At 31.7% G+C, this 21,141-nt stretch overlaps 2 protein-coding genes across 2 annotated transcripts; one reads left to right on the forward strand and one right to left on the reverse strand.

The window, feature by feature from the left end:
- The first annotated feature begins 364 nt into the window (after positions 1 to 364).
- LOC115875352 (putative zinc metalloproteinase YIL108W) lies at positions 365 to 15,829 on the forward strand. Its single transcript, XM_030890779.1, has 6 exons — positions 365 to 624; positions 3,998 to 4,355; positions 9,465 to 9,677; positions 9,861 to 10,143; positions 14,911 to 15,252; positions 15,307 to 15,829. The coding sequence occupies exons 1-6, from the start codon at positions 622 to 624 to the stop codon at positions 15,566 to 15,568; spliced, it is 1,461 nt and encodes a 486-aa protein (XP_030746639.1). The 5' UTR covers positions 365 to 621; the 3' UTR covers positions 15,569 to 15,829.
- A 586-nt stretch (positions 15,830 to 16,415) lies between these two features.
- LOC115875355 (transmembrane protein 17-like) lies at positions 16,416 to 21,026 on the reverse strand. The gene is made up of 4 exons (XM_030890782.1): positions 20,679 to 21,026; positions 18,846 to 18,949; positions 18,672 to 18,785; positions 16,416 to 18,521 (listed from the first exon to the last, which is right to left on the reverse strand). The coding sequence occupies exons 1-4, from the start codon at positions 20,758 to 20,760 to the stop codon at positions 18,243 to 18,245; spliced, it is 579 nt and encodes a 192-aa protein (XP_030746642.1). The 5' UTR covers positions 20,761 to 21,026; the 3' UTR covers positions 16,416 to 18,242.
- Between the last annotated feature and the right edge of the window lie 115 nt (positions 21,027 to 21,141).

Raw genomic sequence — 21,141 nt, forward strand, 5'->3', positions numbered from 1 at the left:
GTTTACGGAATACAGTTCGGACCACCCTGTATATTTATTTTATTAAAATTAATATAAAGAAATACGAAGATAAATTAGACTCGACCTGTCAAATAATATGAAAATCAAAACGTTCCTATTTCATTAGAATAAATAAAACTACATAAATTTTATTTAATTGTAGAGAACCAAATAAATACCTATGCAAATTTCAAGGGTGTTCAAGATATAAAAGTATCTAATATCCATTAATTTGAATAGCTCTAATTGATTTAACATGAAGAATCATCGTCTGGGACTATACAAACATTTTAATAATAATGCACATATTATAAAACTACGACTGCTTAATGTCAAGGATTTCAATAATTTTTATATGGGTCGATGTCCCAACAAGGATGCATTATTTAAAGACAAGACTAGAAGAACCAAAAAAAATTATTGTCTGTAGTGAAATTGAAAAATAACCACACCTTCCTTTTTATAAAGAGTAGCTCAATTCGAAACATCCTGTAGATATGTATGTTTGGCTTCCTGTAGTTCCTGCGCTATTTTGCAGAAATAGCAGGAGTATTATGTACCTACAAAAGATTTTTAGTGTAAAAGTGTAACTATGGTTTTGTTTTAACTTTTTTTGATAAAATGGTGAGTTTTTTTGTCTTTTAATATTTCCGTTGTAGTATTTTCAATAAAAAAAATATTAAAATTTGATTCTGAGAAAGTGAGGTTATTATTTTTATTGATTTAAATTTAAAACATTATTTAATGTCGGTGGCGCCATCTCTAACCAGAACGATAAACTTTGTCTCCAGCAACAGTAGATTTCGTTTCATATTTGAAATGTGTTATAGCTACCGTTACAATGATGGCTACATAGAGTCTATTTATAGTCTATTAAAATATCTACTATTATCTTTATCTAATATACATACATGTACGAATATTATCTAATTAAAAATTTTATTTAAAAATTAATCAGTTATTTATTTATTACTTAAGTCATTAAAAATACTTAAATCTTTTTAATATGACTTATGTCTTTTCTAAAAAGACTTAAATCTTTTTCTATTCAGAATAAAAATTTAAATCACAAGTCAATCATCAAAAAGACTTACATTTTAAGTCTTAAGTCAGCCTTCGAAAAATGGTTTAAAATTAAAATACTTAAGTCATTAAAATTATTTAAATCAAAGAAAGACTTAAATTTTTTGTGCGCTTGCAGAGCTCTGCATATGTACAGGGTGACCCATTAACAATAGCTCTCGGCTGTATCTCGGAAAGTATTAGGTATTAGCCGCAGGGCTTGCGGAAAAAAATATTTATAACTAAAGAGACTATGAGAGATTGTTGAAACCCTTGTTTATACATATATAATTTGGCTGAAACTTATTTTGAAGTTTGTAGAAAGGCCGCTAGAGGGCGCAAATGCTATAAAAAAATAAGAAAAAGGAGTTTTTCCGCAATTTTGCCTGGATAACGGGTATTATAAATAATAACTTCATAATCTTCAGTAAATTTTGAATTTTTTTTGTTAGAACCATTTTCCCTTATTTGCTAAAATAAAGTAGTGGGGGAAGGTTAGATCTGCTTTTATTTTAATATTAATAACTCCGGACTGGATGATCGGAATCCAACAAACGGGAGCTCGTTTCAAAGAGCATTTCTTACTCTATATTATACCGTATAAACAATAATAATAAGCTTTTGAATGTAAACGCTAGGGGGCGCTGACTTACACAATTTAACAAACATTGCGCATTTTTTCAAAATAATTAAATGCGATAGTATATGTAATTTTAGCTGATAGTAAAGAGTAGTGAAAGCTTAAAAAGTCAGCGAAAACCGCATCTTGATATCCTTTTTCAAACTGAAGATATTAGCAAAATTATAATAACTACGAAAAAATAAGCTCTTAATTATTTTATTTTTATAACACGGTTACCGTAGCCCTCTTGATTATGACTATTCTAATAAAAAATAAGATAGAAACTATTAATTTGTTCTAAAATCGACAATATACCAGAATACCATAATACCAGATGTATTAATTTTTAATAATTAAGATATCAATGACAGTGAATAAAAAAACGATGCCCCAGTGAAGTCATGGTAGGCTTTGGAAAAAAGTTGCTTTTGACGTGATACTATAAACGTCAAAGTGTTATTTGATCAACATTTTGATAGTCTTGGCAGCGTTTTTTATCTTTTGATTGCTATTCTAAAAATGCCTTTCTTCAAAAGAGAAATAAAACGCTGCTAAGACTATGAAAATGTTGATCAAATAACACTTTGACGTTTATAGTATTATGCTCTTTTAAACGAGCCCCCGTTTGGTGGATTCCGATCATCCAGTCCGATTATATCATCCAGAGTTATTAATATTACAATAAAAGCAGATCTAACCTTCCCTCACTACTTAATTTTGGCAGATAGGGGAAAATGGTTCCAACAAGAAATATTCAAAATTTACTGAAGATTATGAAGCTATTATTTTTTATAGTACCCGTTATCTAGGCTTTTGCCTATAAAAAATAAGAAAAAGGATTAAGAAATTTACGCACAAAAGTGCGTAAAAACTCCTTTTTCTTATTTTTTATAGCATTTGCGCCCTCTAGCGGGCGTTCTAAAAACTTGAAAATAATTTTCACCAATTTCTCATAGTCTCCTTAGTTATAAATATTTTTTGCCGCAGGCCCTATGGCTAATACTTTCCGAGATACAGCTGAGAGCTATTCTTAATGGGTCACCCTGTACATACTTCGTATATCCGAACACCAATTTAGGATGTGCCATTGTAAGATATTCAACTTTAATTAAATTTTGTTCAAATAAACCATCATAATTATATTCATTATTGTATGATAAAGATAAACATAATATACCGGGTGCGTCTCAAAAGTGGCTCACTCCTATAACTTTTTTATTTTTTCAGATAAAACAACGAGATTTGGTATGTTAATATATGACATAAATTGGGATTGATTAACGTATTCAACTGTTTTCGGTCACTTCCGGTTTCACCGGAAATGACTACAACTTTTGATTTTTAAATGGCACCCTCGGTATTTTTTTACTTTATTCGATAGAAAATGACACTCTGAATCGTCACGTATCATATGTCAATTTTTGACATAGTCACTCAAAAACAAATTGTATTTTAAATTTCAATCTAGAGTGCCATGGCTGTGTTAAAAACACTAATTTTTAATCAAGGAGCCTTGGAAAAATAGAATTGATCGTCCAATATGTTTTTAGTGTCTTGTCCTGGCCGGTTAAAAGATGCCCAAATCGTATTTTTAATCATATCTCAATTTTTTCAAATGGAACGAGGGTGGCTCATTAGCATATTTGGAAAAGGCATTTTTTACGAATAATTTGATACCATACACTTGGTATTTTGAGTGAAATTGTCGTTATGAACCGCATGTTACAATTTCAAATAAACCATATGCCAAAATGTCAAAAGTTGACATATGATATGATAGATAGATAGATAATGCTTTATTTATTTCCTTATTGTATAATACAAAAAGAAACCCAAAAAAAGGGCATGGAAACAATGTCAGTAAAAAATTTTAAAAGAAAATAATTGCATATTTCAACAAAAAATGAACTATATGAACAAAAATAAATAGTAATATTAAAATTACATATTTTATGAAAATAATAATATTATGTTAAAATAATAATATTATGTTATTCGATTCAGAGTGTCATTTTCTATCGAATAAAGTAAAAAAATACCGAGGGTGCCATTTAAAATTCAAAAGTTGTAGTCATTTCCGGTGAAACCGGAAGTGACGGAAAACAATTGAATACGTCAATCAATCACAATTTATGTCATATACTAACATACCAAATATCGTTTTTTTATCTGAAAAAAAAAGTTATAGGGGTAGCCACTTTTGAGACGCACCCGGTATATCTATTCATATTTAACATTACACTTGTTGATTATATGCTTGCTTTAAGGTCTTTATATTAAGTACTATAAAATTAGTTTCATGTATTATTTCAGAATATCTTTAATTGTTCTCATAATATCAATATAAGAGGATTTGAAGATGATGAGGTTGTAACGTATCCATTAATTAGATTAACGGGAACGGTAGAGTGGAATGAAAATATTCAATCCTGCCAAGAAGAAACTTCGAATTTAATACTATTGATCAAAAATTCTAATGCCAAATTAAAAGTTAGCTGTTACGACAATAAATTTAAAGTGTTATTGGAGTTAGACGAAGGAAGAAATGAATTTTGGTTAACGTATGGTTGTCGAAGTCGGAGTATTATTCTTAGTTATAGCCCGTTGAAAAGTGATTATCAAGTGACGCCTTTATATGTAATATGCGAAGGCCATAATGGAAAATTTCAAGGTAAAAATCAAAACTATGAAATTGAGTTTTTGTAATTATTATTCAATTTATACATGGTGTTTATAAAGTAGAATGTAGAATATAAGTATGGGGGGGGGGTTAATCACCGCAATCTTACAGATCTATTGTGCCCCCCTTTCTTGAGTTATAACTCATCATACAGTTTCAGGGCTTTCACAAAAGACGGTTTTACCGAGGTTAGTTCTCCATCTCCGATATTAGTCGTATCAAAGTTCATGGCACGAATGGTTGTTGTCTCGGCGCATTCAAAGATGAGGTGTTCTGGTGTTTTCCCAGTTATTTCATTAGAGAATCTATACAGGGTGCTACAAATTTGAGGTACGAGCATTTGTATCTCGGAAACCGTAAGAGATACGAAGATGGTTAAATTGGGGCAAAGTTGCGCTTTAGGATGTTCACCAAGATACCATCAAGAAAGTTTTAAAAATTTTAAGGATTGCTGAGTTTTTTGGAAAAAACGGATTTTTTTGAAAATAAATTTTATTTTTTCCTGGCGTTACTTTTTAGAAAATCAAAAAACCAATTGCACATTCTCATGGCTACTTTATTAGGGCTATCTGATAGTATTTTTATAATTTGTGAGATACAGAGGACAACTTAATTTTTTTAAATACGGACCTGCATTTTTTATTTCAGATTTTGAAAGAACTCGGTCTCCTGAGTACAATGATATGCCATATTTAAATTTTTTTTTGTTTCGGACATTTGAACACAATTTAATTAAACTAATGTTAAGTCCGGCTCTGTTTTTTTAAATATTTAATCTATTCATTGTTACAATATTGGTAAGCTTTCAAACTTAGCAATGACGTGGAGTAAAACATTGAATACGGATAATCAAATGCAATTAAATAATAAAAAATAATATAAAATTATTGGGCATTACTTGACGTCATTTTTAAAAGTGAGAATACATTTCAACATTACAATAAAGAGTACAGAATGCATTCGGAAGTATAAGAAGAAGATATGTTCAAAGAGCTATAAATAAGATTGAACGAAAAATACATTATTAATTTGTGCATTAGGGACGGTGGTAACCCTTTCGAACATGTAGAGCATTACTAGTTTTAGAAAAACTAGTTTGTAGAAGTTGATTTATTTATAATAACTACAATTAATATTATGCATATTATTAGATCGTACACTGAGATTTCAAAATCACAATAAAAAAAGTTATAAATAATATTTTTAAATTGCTGACCTGAGTATTATTTGTTTGAATCTTTCAATTGGCTCGATTCAGTGTTAATTAGCGCTGATCCATATTGTTGCGATGAATATAATCAGATTAAATAATTTAAAAAACCAGAGTGGGACTTGAAATTATTTTAAATAATAATTAAATAGTTTTTTTTATTGTTAAGGTACCTAAAACAAAAAGAAGTATCAAGTGCGACATATCATTGTACTCAGGACATCGAGTTCTTTCAAAACTATAAATAAAAAATGCAGGTCCGTATTTAAAAAAATTAAGTTGGCCTCTGTATCTCACAAATTATCAGCTAATTTGAAAATCTAAAAATACTATCAGATAGCCCTAATAAAATAGCCATGAATATGTAATTAATTTTTTGATTTTCTAAAAAGTAACGCCAGGATAAAATAAAATTGATTTTTAAAAAAATCCGTTTTTTCCAAAAAACTCAGCAATCCTTAAAATTTTTAAAACTTTTTTGATGGCATCTCGGTGAACATCCTAAAGTGCAACTTTGCCCCAATTTAACCATCTTCGTATCTCTTACGGTTTCCGAGATACCAATGCTCGTACCTCGAATTTGTAGCACCCTGTATATTCGCCGCTGATTTTTAGCTTCATTCTACTGAGCATGAGGTGTTCGTTGAGGAGAACTGTTACAAACCCTATCACAATCCGAAGATTATTCTTACTTAAATCAAGGAAAATCTTTGATTTTTCTCGGTCGTAAGTTCGAGTGTCTTAGACCGTTGGAAGTTTCCCATTCCAGGTTACGGACGGACTCTTCCAGGTTCTTGACTTTCGCTTTCATTTAGTTTCCACTTGCGAAGCAGAACGGTTCTGGTCCAGTCTGAGTTAGTGGAGTGTTCACTACTTTTCTAGCTAGATCGTTTATTTTTTCATTACCTTCTATCCCTTGGTGTGCTGGCACCCAAAGTGCACCTAAAACTTTATTATCTTTGCCTAATTTATTCAGCGTCAGTATTTGACCAAATTCGAATTGATGGTTACTGTGTTGATCGCTTTTAATGCTGCTTGACTATCGGATAAGATGCTATTCCTTGTTTGATTTACGATAGTTCTCATTTAAGAAAATTTGTCCGCGTCTTTCCATCGCGGAGATTTCTTCTTGAAGCGTGCTGGGGTAGGTGCTCATTGGTTCGGAGTATTTAGTTTTCGGCCAAGATTCTCCTATCCCTGTCCATGTTTTGGTTTTGGAAGCATCAGTATATCACGTTATGGTATGGTCTTTTACCTGCTGAGCAACCATTTCTCTTTTCCAATCCTATTTATTGAACAAATATATAATATAATACACCTACAGTGAGGTGTTTCTCAAAGTTGTACATTCTTGGTATCTTCTTCTTGGTTCTCTCCATCCTCGACATCAGCCGTACTAAAGTTCATGGTACGAATGGTCGTCGTCTCAGCGCACTCATTGATAAGGTGTTCTGGTGCCCAAGCAGCATTTAGACGTCGGGACAACGTTGTGTCACGCGACCAAACGTCGGGGCGCAACGTCGGCACAACCTCGTGCCAACCCTAGTCTGCACTAGTTTGGAGAATAATATTTGGGCGAAACGATGTTGGATACCGACGTTGGCTAGCAGCCTAATTTAGTACAAACTGCAACGTTGTTTAAAATCCTAATTCACGGAAATACAAAACTATAATAATATGGCGTCTAAGTCGCGTTTTATCCTAAATTGGGATAATTATAGTAAAAATATTATTTTTATGATTTAGTTTGGTTTGGCGTGAGACATATGCCAGATGGCAGTAAAGGAAAACAAAACAAAAGTATTTAAGTGTGGAGGATGTTTGAAGATCATAATTATTGAAACACTTTAACCGACCCTGTAACTCGTTACCCAAGGCAAAAAAGTTAAACGCAAACAACTTTATTGATAAATGTATTGTTTCTACTTTGAAAAATACTAATGGGCTTTAAAATTAAAGAAGTTTTAAAAAATTTCTTGAATTTTCCTTTTTTTAGTAAAATGAAAATAATTTATTCGCAGTCGAAAAAAATGTTTCCGCGTGTTGTTTATGGTCAAATATTTCAAGTTAATGTATTCAAAAAGCAGGAATTACTATTTTAGGAACGAAACATTTTCTTATTCAACAACATGGCAGCTTTCACTTTGTTGTTTTGGAGATTAAGATGGAGTAGTTCGAGTAGTCGCATACTGGACTAATAAAGTCGCAGTTCAGCCTTAACAGGTAGTATACTAGTCGCAAGATTGCCTAATTTAGTCATCTTAGAGTCTAGCTTGTGCCATCCTCTATATTCTAAATAAACGAGGTAGTGGATAAAGTATCGGTAATATGTCGATGTATATTTAAATTTAGTTTTATATGTACCTTTCTTATGTCCCATTTTAATTAAGTTTTTTTTTATAAAAACAAAATCAGCACTGAACTGTCTGACTGAACAGAACAATGAAGTGAAAATTTAAGATTTAAGGTTATGGTTCAATACAGTTGCAAAAAGGTAGTAGCTCGACGTCCTACCAACGTAAGAATAAGGAAATCTAAACAACGTTGGAATTAGGAAAACAGACGACGTTTGCATAACGTTGGAATAGGTTCTGAAAGTGACGTCGGAAAACTATTGCCCAACATTGTAACTACGTTGTCCGAATCACCTAAAGTTCACTTAAGCAAAAAAGGTTACAAGACAACGTTTATTCGACGTCGCAGAAGATTTTACTTTGTTGTAGCACTAGTTGAACGTCGGCACAACGTTACAACAACGTTTACATTTATTTTAATACCCAAGGTACGGAACTAACTATTTTTTGTAACTAATCCAACGTTGTGTTTAGTAAACATGTGGTTGCAAGTCGTGAAAATGCTACTTGGGTGTTTCCCCATTTTCCCACAGTGTCCTGTTAGAAACCCCGTGACAATCCGAAGATTGTTTTTACTTAAATCAAGGAAAACCTTTCAATTTTCTCGGTCGTAAGTTTTGAGGAACTTTTTCGAGTGTCTTAGATCGTTGGAGGACACCCATTCCAAGTTACGGATGGAGTCTTTAAAATTTTTCAGTTCCGGTTTCAGTTCCGGTTTCAGTTGGTTCCCGTTTGGAAAACAGAACGGTTCTGGTCCAGTTAGTGGAGTGTTCGCTCCTTTTCTAGCTAGATCATTTGCTTTTTCATTGCCTCCTATCCCTTGGTGAGCAAGCACCCAGAGTAGGAGGACTTTATTTTCTTTGCCTAATTTGTTGAGCTTCTCTAAGCATTCTTTGACCAATTTTGAATTGATGGTTACTGAGTTGATCGCATTTAGTGGTGACTATCGGATAGGATGGCAATTTCCTGTTTTCGATAGTTCCTATCTAAGATAAATTGTACGCATCTTTCCATAGCGTCTGCCTGAAGGATACTGGAATAGGTGCCCATTGGTTCGGAGTATTTAGTTTTCGGCCCAAATACTCCTATCCCTGTCCCTGCTTTTGTTTTAAAAGCATCAGTATACCACGTTATTGTATGGTCTTTTACATGTTGCAATGAGTAGGCGTTTCTTCCTTCCACTGTTCCAGTCATCCACTGGAAGTTGGAGAAGTGGAATTTTCGTTTTGAGGGTGTTCCAAGCCCCTGACCTGAAAATTCTCCCAGTACTGTTTCCGTCAATGACCCTTCTAATCATTGTCGCATTGGCATAACTACCGACGACAATGTGCAGTGGTGTTAGGTCTAGAATGACCTCCATTGCTGCTGTTGGACATATTCTCATGGCACCTGTGATGCAGATACATGCCAGTCTCTGTACTTTGCACAAGATGAATGCAATTCAGTTAAAATTTCCAATTTTACTTAACTTTTAGCGCCCTGTAGATTAACTACAGTATTACTTCTTTCATATATTTAATCATCAATTATTTATAGCTCCATCCAATGAGAACAATGATATCCAAAGTGCCTGTGATAGAATTTTACTTGCTACAAAATTGCTACAATGCTTCTCCGCTGAAAAAATGTTCGAGAATGGTTTAGGTAGGAAAACATTTAATATTGAAATGAAATGTCAAATTTTCCACAGTAAGGTTAAATGTCAGGATGTTCCAAGTATGAATCAGCAGCAACTATGGGAAAGTATAGGTAACTTTCAACTTTTTTTTATCTCTAATTTTTGCTATATATGTTTAGATTAATTGTATATTGCTCAGCGTCTTAATACAGTTAAAACATAAAATGATTTTGAAGAATAAAATTTGATGAAGCATAGTTTATCTTATGAATTTGGAGAAAAAGGATTTAAGTTATAATTAAAATTCTTTCTAGGTAGAGATATTATGACATCTGAAATAGGATCAGAAAAACAGAAATACTTAGCCTTTCTGTCCTGTACAATTTATCACGGTGATGGATATACAGATTCCATGAAGACTCATGAGGAATTAATCAATATTACAGACGGATATGTTGCATTAGGCGGAGGTGGCTTAGCTCTGTTTGGTACTGCTTGTTTATATACATGGCCGGAGAAAATTGAAGATATAATTTGTAAATTTGAAGACGAGACGCTGGTTGACAAAAGTAAATTCTTAGATGACAGTTGCTATAGGTATATAATTTTTGAATTTCCTACTGTTTTATTTAAACTAATTTCTTGTAGAAATTGGGTCTTCAGTTTTAAATTTCATAATATATTTGTACGTGATAAGCATTTGTTTTTTGTTGTATATTTTTGGAACGACAATAATATTTCTTCGTTTGAAGACGGTAGACGATTCGGTCAGATGTATCACTAACCGTTATCAAGTATCAACTAATCTAAATTCTAAAGCTAAAATTATTAAATTTAACTTCTTAGTTGTCTTTAAAAATTTTGAAATACAATATTTGGTTTAGTTTGGTAGGTAAACGTATTTTACAGGGCATAAAATAAAAAAATATATATTGCATGAAATAAAATACGTGTCTATAATTATTTTTTTTCTGGAAAATCAAAATTTTGATTTTATAGGTATATTTTTGTATTTAGTCCATAATATTGCAATCTTTTTTCTTGCATATATTTTTTTGAAAAAAAAATATTTTTATTTACTATACGGAGTGACACACCTCATTCGGCTGGGTTGATTATACGAAAACGGAAAGATGTAGAAACAAAATATTTTATGGGTACATGTGGGACGGCAATGTACATGACTTAAAATTATTTTGAAATGACCACCCTAAAGTTATATTTTTTCTTATGGTTTATTCATAAGAAAAAATATAACTTTTGGTGTTTACCCAATACTTTATTTAATTTTAGGATCTTCGTAATGTCGGAATGGCAAGTTTCTAGTGACAGTTAATATCTATTTTCTAAATCAAAATTTGTTTATGGACAAAATTTGTTATTTAAATTTATACGATTTACTTTTATTTAATTTACCTACAACAGTTTAATAAATAATATTTATTAAATATGTATTTATTATATTATCTGGAAAAACGAAGAAGTAGTTCTTTGATTTATTTTATAATGACTTGTAGATATATGGATTTTCTATGAAAGAGCCAATTACGGCAAATTCATCTTCTTCACATCCATCGACAGATTTGTGCCTAATAGGTTTTTTATAAACCACACTACCACCTCTGCGGAATAGGACAAGTAGTTTTTCCAAGCCACGCTTATCAGGCAGATTCGTATTTCGATATCTTCGAGCATAAGCCCCCGAGGTCAACAAACAATTTTCCTCCCAAAATAAAATCACTAGTAGCATATCCATTTGTTCTGCCAGCAATGCTGTATTTTTTTTGATAAAATAACGAATAGTTACTTATTAAACTATTGTAGGTAAATTTAAGTAAGCTACTATAAATCTAAATAATAAATCCATAAACTAATGTCGATTTTGAAAATAGTTACAAACTGTCACTAGAAAATTGCCATGGTGACACCAGCCATCTTTTATTGAAAAATACTATATAGGTATAGGAAACCTTAATGTAGTTTGAAAAGCATTTGAATCTTCTTCGATTTATTTAAAAAAAAATAGAGGGTGTTGCAGTTGAAATAACGAAGTTTTATGCCAAATAAATATTTAAAATAGATCAGCAATTTTTGGTACCCCTGTATAAATTTAAGGAAGCAATAATTTTTTTAGTAAAGTTTATTTCTCTACCAAAACTCAGCATAAGATTTAATTTTGAAAAGTAACGTAGAGGGTGTTGATAATCTATTCTATTGTTCTATGCATATTTAAATATCTTTAAATATCTGAAAAACTAAAGATTTTAAACATATTTAACCCTTATCATAAATGCATTTTTTAGGCCCAAATCCAAAAATGAAATAAAATACCCGGTGTTCCATAAGAAGAAAATTAACTTTTGTATGGATCTTAGTCTGAAACACCCTGTATATTTCAAAATAATTTTAAAATGTGCACATTGCCTCCCTCTTATACCCATAAAATATTTTGTTTCTACATCTTTCCGTTTTCGTATAATCAACAGAGTGAATGAGGTGCGCCACTCTGTACAAGGTGGACCATTTTGGTTGTTTCTATAGGGTATCTAGGAAACCGTGAGAAATATTCAAATTTTGATACTTCAGTCTCAGGTTCTTTTTTTGAAAAAATTACAATGGCGCAAACGGATCGTGGCTATCTTGATCGGTTTCGAAGCTACAGGGGGATTCTCAAATTTTGTACTTTTTGAAGATGTTCGATAGTTATTATACATTCTAAAGGCACTTTTCTGTGTAGAATGCAGTGGCGTAGTCAGACTTTTTTGGAAAAAAATATTTTTTGAGATATTAACTATACTTATGTTTTTTTAAATAGAACCCCCCGTATATTTTTTAATTTTCTTATTCAGCTTGGCATGGGCTTCTCGAAAATATATAACACTTTATATTTATTTTCACTATTAACCTCAACATTTAAATTTTTTCTTAAAATATCCACTTAGTAGATAGTAGGCCGCGCCGAGTAACAAAGTAAACGGTTGTCATGCTGATCGGAACATACCTTTGATGGATATGGGATATTTCATTTCAACAGATTGAAGTGTGTATTTTAAATAATAAAAAAACGAGTAAATCTGAAATTTTTGAGAAATATAATATGTCAGAATGTTATATTGAGACTAACAAACATAAGCAAATGGCAGCTGATTTATATTTTGAGCGGTATCCAGAGCGCGAGCAACCAAACCCAGCCATTTTTAAAAGGTTAGAAGATAGTTTAATCAATTTTGGATCTTTTCAAAAACCGCGTCTGAAAAATGATCAGAAAGAAGATGAATAAAATCAATATAGTAATGTCCTCAGAGCCGTAACACTAGATCCAACAACATCAAGTAGAGATATTAGAGCTATTGAAATGCTGTTAGCGGCGTGGCGGCGCCGGTGTGCGGAGACGGTAGAACCAAGACGGTTTACCAACTCTGTCTAGATAATAATGAGCAGCAGTCTGAACATTTAATGTAGTCTTCTGTCTAACTGAGAAGTCCGATTGAAGTAACCTCTTGAGTTTATATTAAAATATATTATTTTGTTTCTGTCACACTTATTTTTTATTTGCTTCGTATTGTTCAATTTTATTTAATGGCTAATTCATGTATTTGGCTCCGAGGACATTAATATATTGATTTTCTTCATCTTCTTAATAATAATAATATTCTTAATAATGATAATTTTTCGGACGCGGTTATTGAAAAGATCCAAAATTGATTAAACTATCTTCTAACCTTTTAAAAATGGCTGGGTTTGGTTGCCCGCACTCTGGCTACCGCTCAAAATATAAATCAGCTACCATTTGCTTATGTTTGTTAGTCTCAATATAACATATTATATTTCTCAAAATTTTCAGATTTACTCATTTTTTTATTATTTAAAATACACACACTTCAATCTGTTGAAATGAATTATCCCGTATCCATCAAAGGTATGTTCCGATCACCATGACAACCGTTTACTTTGTTACTCGGCGCGGCCTACTATCTACTAAGTGGATATTTTAAGAAAAAATTGAAATGTTGAGGTTAATAGTGAAAATAAATATAAAGTCTTATATATTTTCGAGAAGCCCATGCCAAGCTGAATAAGAAAATTAAAAAATATACAGGGGGTTCTATTTAAAAAAACATAAGTATAGTTAATATCTCAAAAAATATTTTTTTCGAAAAAAGTTTGACTACGCCACTGCATTCTACACAGAAAAGTGCCTTTAGAACGTATAATTCATTTTTCCGTGGTAGCTGAAATAAACAAACTATCGAACATCTTCAAAAAGTACAAAATTTGAGAATCCCCCTGTAGCTTTGAAACCGATCAAGATAGCCACGCTCCGTTTGCGCCATTGCATTTTTTTCAAAAAAAAAGAATCCGAGACTGCAGTATCAAAATTTGAATATTTCTCACGGTTTCCTAGATACTCTATAGAAACAACCAAAATGGTCCACCCTGTACATACCGGGTGCGTCTCAAAAGTGGCTCACCCCCTATAACTTTTTTATTTTTTCAGATAAAACAACGGGATTTGGTATGTTAGTATATGACATAAATTGGGATTGATTGACGTATTCAATAATTGTTTTCGGTCACTTCCGGTTTCACCGAGAATGACTACAACTTTTGATTTTTAAATGGCACCCTTGGTATTTTTTTACTTTATTCGATAGAAAATGACATTCCGAATCGAATGACATATCATATGTCAATTTTTGACATAGTCACTCAAAAACAAATTCTATTTTAAATTTCAATTTAGAGTGCCATAGCTGTGTTAAAAACACTAATCTTTAATCAAGGAACCTTGGAAAAATAGATTTTATCGTTTAATGTTTTTAGTGTCTTGTCCTGGCCGGTTAAAAGATGCCCAAATCATATTTTTAATCATATCTCATTGGCATATTTGGAAAAAGCATTTTTTACGAATAATTTGATACCACACACTTGGTATTTTGAGTGAAATTGTCGTTATGAACCGCATGTTACAATTTCAAATAAACCATATGCCAAAATGTTAAAAGTTGATATATGATATGTCATTGGATTCAGAGTGTTATTTTCTATCGAAGAAAGTAAAAAAATACCGAGGGTGCCATTTAAAAATCAAAAGTTGTAGTCATTTCCGGTGACCGAAAACAATTGAATACGTCAATCAATCCCAATTTATGTCATATACCAAATTTTTTTTATATATGTCACATACCAAATATCGTTGTTTTATCTGAGAAAATAAAAAAGTTATAGGGGTGAGCCACTTTTGAGACGCACCCGGTATATTGAAAAACTAATCAGTTTATATTTCACTGTTTTTAATAAAGATTTCTACAAAAAAATACAATCGCATTTTGTATTAAACTAATTTCAAATAATTTGTTTTAGAGGTACTCTTGGTGCTTGTTTTTCTACAACACTGGGTTCCGTTTTACACGAACTTTATCATACATTTAATTTGGGCCACACTCAAAACGGCATTATGGGACGAGGTTTCGACAATGTCCAAAATTTCTTCCTTGCGAAATCTCATCTGCCTGGAAATGAAGAAATAACATCAAAAAGCTTTCAAGATCACATTGAATTTAAAGAAGAATTTGAAGCTAGTAAGTTATCTGAGAGATTACTTAACGAAAATAAAAAGAAAGAATACTCCATTATTAAGAAATTCGAAGATGACCATTGCACTTTTTTAACCAAAAGCTGTGCTGTGATGTTGTGTTACCACAAGTAAAGTAATTTTTTATGGCATTCGCGGTTTTTTTAATCAAATTTATGTTTTAGATGGTTTAATTCCAGTTCATCAGTCACAACTTCATATACTTTGACTTATGACCGGTCTAATAAATTTATTAGATCAACTGCTGGCATTAGGGTTGTTGAAATAAGAACTGAAGAAGACGAAATGATAACTTATGATTGGACGTTTGAAGGCAAAGTGTTGAAATTTTCTTTCCAAATTCCAATTGAAGTGTTTCAAGACAAAAGAAATTATTTACTAGTTGTAGAAGACAATTTAGGAAACATTTTAAAAGCAACTGCTTAATCCGTGCCAAATTATTCTGATTTAGAATAGTATTAGAATTTTCAAAAAGTCAGAAAATGTTTGAGAAAATTGTAATCAACAGAGACGGGTTTGGTCCAGATGGATATGAACCCACCGACCTCTCTCCGGTACGGGTACTGATTTGATGTAGTATATGTTACAACAGATAACATAATAATAATAAAATTATATAAGGATTCTTGCCACTTAACTGCTTATATAGAAATTTAATTCTACGCTGTGTTTGTCATAATGTGGATCAACCTGCTCTCACTACCGGTTTCGGAGCCCTAACCCATCATTAGGTGAGCTTGGGCAGATCCACAAAATGACAACCACAGCGCAGAGATAGTTAATTCCGACTTGTCGGAAAGTGTCGGTTAGATATTAATTCCCGAAGGGGAGATAGCGGCCTGCGTGCAATGGTAGTACTTTCGTACCACCGGGGCGCAACTATCGATAGTAAAAGGATGGTAAAAGGCTTTTTTTCAGGCAAGCCAAATTACAAAATAGAAAACAAATTTCTTGCAATATAGGTATATAATAAAATTATATAGGGATTCTTGCCACTTAACAGCTTATATAGAAATTTAATTCTACGCTGTGTTTGTCATAATGTGGATCAACCTGCTCTCACTACCGGTTTCGGAGCCCTACTCCATCACAGGTGAGCTTGGGCAGATCCACAAAATGACAACCACAGCGCAGAGATAGTTAATTCCGACTTGTCGGAAAGCGTCGGTTAGATATTAAGATTAGGATCTGCCCAAGCTCACCTGATGATGGAGTAGGGCTCCGAAACCGGTAGTGAGAGCAGCCACATTATGACAAACACAGCGAAGAATTAAATTTCTATATAAGCAGTTATGTTGCAAGAATCCTTATATAATTTTATTATATACCTATACTGCAAGAAATTTGTTTTCTATTTCATAATAATAATGTCTAAATCTATGTGTATATTCTATTGAATATCGGCCTCTATTCGCGGAACTGCATTGCTGACAGGCCACCTGCCACGTTGTCGGTAGATAACGAAAACATAATGATGTAACGAAATAAATCAGTATTAGAGAGTATTGGAATAAAGAGGGACTTGTAACTGCTGCTGAGTTGTATACCGGGTGGTGCATCGTCGTCGGAAACATAGGAAATCCCATGCAAATTTTGAACTGCTAAAATATTAGCTCCCCTATTGATTTTACAGCAAAGGTCTGCATATGGCTGAATACACATGCCAAATTTGAACAATTTTGGACCAGCCAGTTTTGAGTAATTTAAGAAAGATTGTATCTATTTTTATATTAAAACTAAACAGGTAACAATCAAACATCGCAGTCAAAAACCGACATACCTTAGGTTTACAAACTAACATTTTGTCATTGTTAAAAGTAATTTAATTTAAATAAAATTTTAATATTCAGAAGAAATTAACCGAAACATGTCAGATACATTGTCTAAACTATTTCTTCCGTAGTACTATTTTATCACGCTCATTTTTTCTTTATCTGTATAACAATTAACAATAAATTATTACTATACAGAGTGAGTCTTAAATAAGTACAAATATTTTTAGGGGTGGTATATTTTGACCCCAGGAACACGTCTATGAGTTTTTTTCGCAAAAAAAAGATGTTGAAAATCGTGCATTTTCTTTTAAATTTTCCTGTATAAAGCTTTTTAGAAGTGTCCGTTCACCGCAAATTTTCCCACGATATAATTTATTAACCTCTGATATTACCATAGTTACGGCTTTACTCCATGGTTATACAGTTTTTCTCAAATTACTCAAAATCGGCTTGTCCAATATTGTTCAAATTTGGCATGTGTGTTTACCAAACGTAGACCTTTAAAAAATATATTTATGACTTCGATATAAAATCAGTAGGAGAGCCAATATTTAAACAGTTCAAAATTTGGCATGGGATTTCCTGTTTCCAGCGACGATGCACCACCCGGTATACTGTTTCTTTTAAGTTTAGTTTCACAGAACCGTATTCGAAATTATTTTGTATTATTTGAAATTGGTCTAGTTGTTAATTTATTGCACAAATAAAATCAGCAGACGAGGACTACGTTCAAATTTAGTTTTAGTTTTTTTTTTCTAAAAAAGATGGCCATTTTATTTCTCAAAAATATTATCTGTTAAATGCCGATCATTTTGTTTCTAGCATGAAGCAATCAATTGCAGTTTTGATGAAAGGCTGTTATCGTGTCTTCACTGTCTTTTATTAGTAAGTCAAGTGCTTAATGTTTTGCCTCATATTCATAAATTTGAACCTTAAGGTATCTTTACCAAATAAGTAGAACAGCTAAGATCAGGTGATAAGGATTATTTGGCAAAACCCAAACACCAGAATGCTCCAACGAACTACAAAACTTTTAAATGCGGGTTGCTTCATGCAAAAACAACATTTATTTAAATTAAAATGAAAGCTCAGAATGATATAGATCTGGCAGAACTGGAACCTGGATGTATGTCCTTGAAGTTTGATGTAACTCCGGATCAGACTCTTTTAAAATACCGGACCTACCCATCTCTAGTACTTAATAAATAAAAAAAAGTATGAATTATATTATAAAAATAAGCATTTATTTTTAAGTTTAATCCATGTTCTATAGATATTCGATCTATAAATAAATAAATATCTTTAACAAATAAATATAGAATATTTTATTGTTCAGTTTTCTTATTTTCATTTTTAGCACTAGTTCTTTTTGAAGGAATCTCGTTATTTAATTTCATAATCTTATAGAAAATTGCTTGTTGAGATGCTGTATATTTCAAAGCGACATAACCAAACAGTATCTGGAATAGGAGTAATATCATCATTACGGTTTGACATATTATCTCCAATACGTCTAGTTGGAAATATGGAGTAAATAGTAGGATTCCTTGAAGTGGAAGTTGAAGAAACAGAGACAACATCCAAAAGCAGGCTAATTCTGGAATCTAGAAAAAAAATTATTATTATAAATATATAGATTCAACTTAACTAAACATGTGAGTCAATCGAGTGTCAAATAATACCAAATTACAAATTAATTAGGCGCACAAAAATAACTTTAGGAACCACTCAGTGGTCAATCAATCTATTTTTACCTTATCATTTAAGTTTCCTTCGTACACCATGTATAATCTTAAAACTTCGACAAATATTATAGTACTAATTATTGTAATAAACAGAAATTGTTTCAGTTGGTCAAAGTTGTGGAACTAAAAATATCGAATAATTAATATTCATGTAATTAAAGTAGTATAATAAGATCAACTCACATTATCCACAACCGAAATTAGAAGAATGTTTATCCAAACTGGAACGAACACGACGTTGAAATATGTAGAAACTTGTAGTGGTAAATTGGATTTTATCTCTAAACCTAGAATCAGTTTTATCGTTTTAAAGTGAGGTAATTCTGAATATTAGAAAAAAGCTTCAAAAATTGTGCAACATGTAATCGTTCACAGATTCCAGCATTTATATTTTTGTTAAAACTAAAAAAAAATTGGACTTCCATTGTCTTTATTTATTTTGCTTACACAACGTTTCGGTTAGAAGCATCGCAGACTGTTATCAAGTGTAAACTAACGATAATGGTCGTAATTCTTCTGACCGAAACGTTGTGTATGCAAAATAAATAAAGATAATGGAAGTCCGAAATTTTTTTAATTTTAATACATATTCATTATTGTATAGCATTGTAAAAGCAACTTTTTTCCAAAGCCTACTATGACTTCACTGAATCATCGTTTCTTGTTCACTGTTATTAATATCTTAATTATTAGATATTAATACCTCATCTGGTATTATGGTATTCTGGCATTTCGTCAATTTTAAAATAAACTAACTGTTTCTATCTTATTTTTTGTTAGAATGGGCATAATTAAGAGGGCTACTGATACCGTATTGTAAAAATAAGCTAATTAAGGGCTTATTTTTTGGTATTTATTATAATTATGCTAATATCTTCGGTTTGAAAGAAGATATCAAGATGCGGTTTCGCTGACTTATTAAGCTTTTACTACTCTATACTATCAGCTAAAATTACATATACGCTCGTATTTAATTTTTTTGAAAAAGCGCGCTATGTTTGTTAAATTGTAAGAAAGCGCCCCCTAGCGTTTACGTTCAAAACCTTATTATTATTATTTTTCTGGTATAAATAAAGAGTAAGAAACGCTCTTTTAAACGAGCCCTCGTTTGTTGGATTCTGATCATCCAGTGCGGAGTTATTAACATTTATATAAAGATAGATCTAACCTTCCCCCACCACTTTATTTTAGTAGATAGGGGAAAATGGTTCTAACAAAGAAAATCCAAAATTTACTGAAGATTATGAAGCTATTATTTATAGTATCCATTCTCTAGCCTAAAAATTTTGTAAAAATTCTATTTTCTTATTTTCCATAGCAGTTGCGCCCCCTAGCGGCCGTTTTACAAACTTGAAAATAATTTCCAGCAATATCTCATAGCCCCTTTAGTTATAAATACTTTCCGAGATACAGCCGAGAGTTATTCTTAGTAGGACACCCGGTATATACCGGGTGCGTCTCAAAAGTGGCTCAACCCTATAACTTTTCATTTTTTCAGATAAAAAACGAGATTTCGTATATTAGTATAAGACATAAATGAAGTTTTATTGACGTATTCAATTATTTTTGGTCACTTTCTGTTTCACCGGAAATTACTACAACTTTTGATTTTTAAAAAACACCCTCGGTATATTTCTACTTTATTCGATAGAAAATGACACTCTGAATAGAATGACATATCATATATGTCATATCTATAAATGTATATTCATAAAATATACATTTTATGAGTGTTTTGTGATATTTCTGACAGATAAATAGTTTTCTAGGAACTCTTAATACAATCTCCATAGAGGGACACCCATAGAGGAACTGATATACCGTATGATCGAAAAAAAACGCCGTCCAGTTGGCTTGGAAATGACGATCGATGACAGTTCCCATATAATTTTACATATAAAATGACAGCGATCTTCATTTCATAACTATCGCTGACGCCGTTTTTATTCGATCATACGGTATTTGGTTATTGAGTTTTTGATGTCAACGGTATAAATAATTAGTTTATTTTATTACCTTCCGTTTGACGTTCTACTTTGTAAGCGATTCCTGGGAAAACGTTTTCTGACAATGCTGTAACAGTTTCTTTCCATTCCATAATTAATATTTCTATTTAATTTAATCTGTCATCTACTTCTAAAACTAAGTCCACTAAAATACACTAAATTAAAACCTACCCCTACATCAAATATTTCAGGATTTTTTAATTTGTTTGTATTGGCGCGAAATCGCTGCCATAGCAACTGTGTAGCATACATCAGTTAGTTGCTTTCAACAAAGCTTTCAACTATAAACAAAATATACTATACAATTTAATGGATATGTTTATTAACATAAAAAATAGCAAGAAATTTATTGTTAATTTGTAATAAGTATCTACATAGAATAGTACTTAACGTATATGAGGTAATAAATATTTATGAAATAAAATTATCAGTAAATGTTTAATCTATAGCAAGTTATTGCTATCTGATAAAAT

This window comes from Sitophilus oryzae, unplaced genomic scaffold, assembly GCF_002938485.1.
Source record: "Sitophilus oryzae breed Bouriz unplaced genomic scaffold, Soryzae_2.0 scaffold_1375_pilon_pilon, whole genome shotgun sequence".
NCBI classification, from domain to species: domain Eukaryota; kingdom Metazoa; phylum Arthropoda; class Insecta; order Coleoptera; family Curculionidae; genus Sitophilus; species Sitophilus oryzae.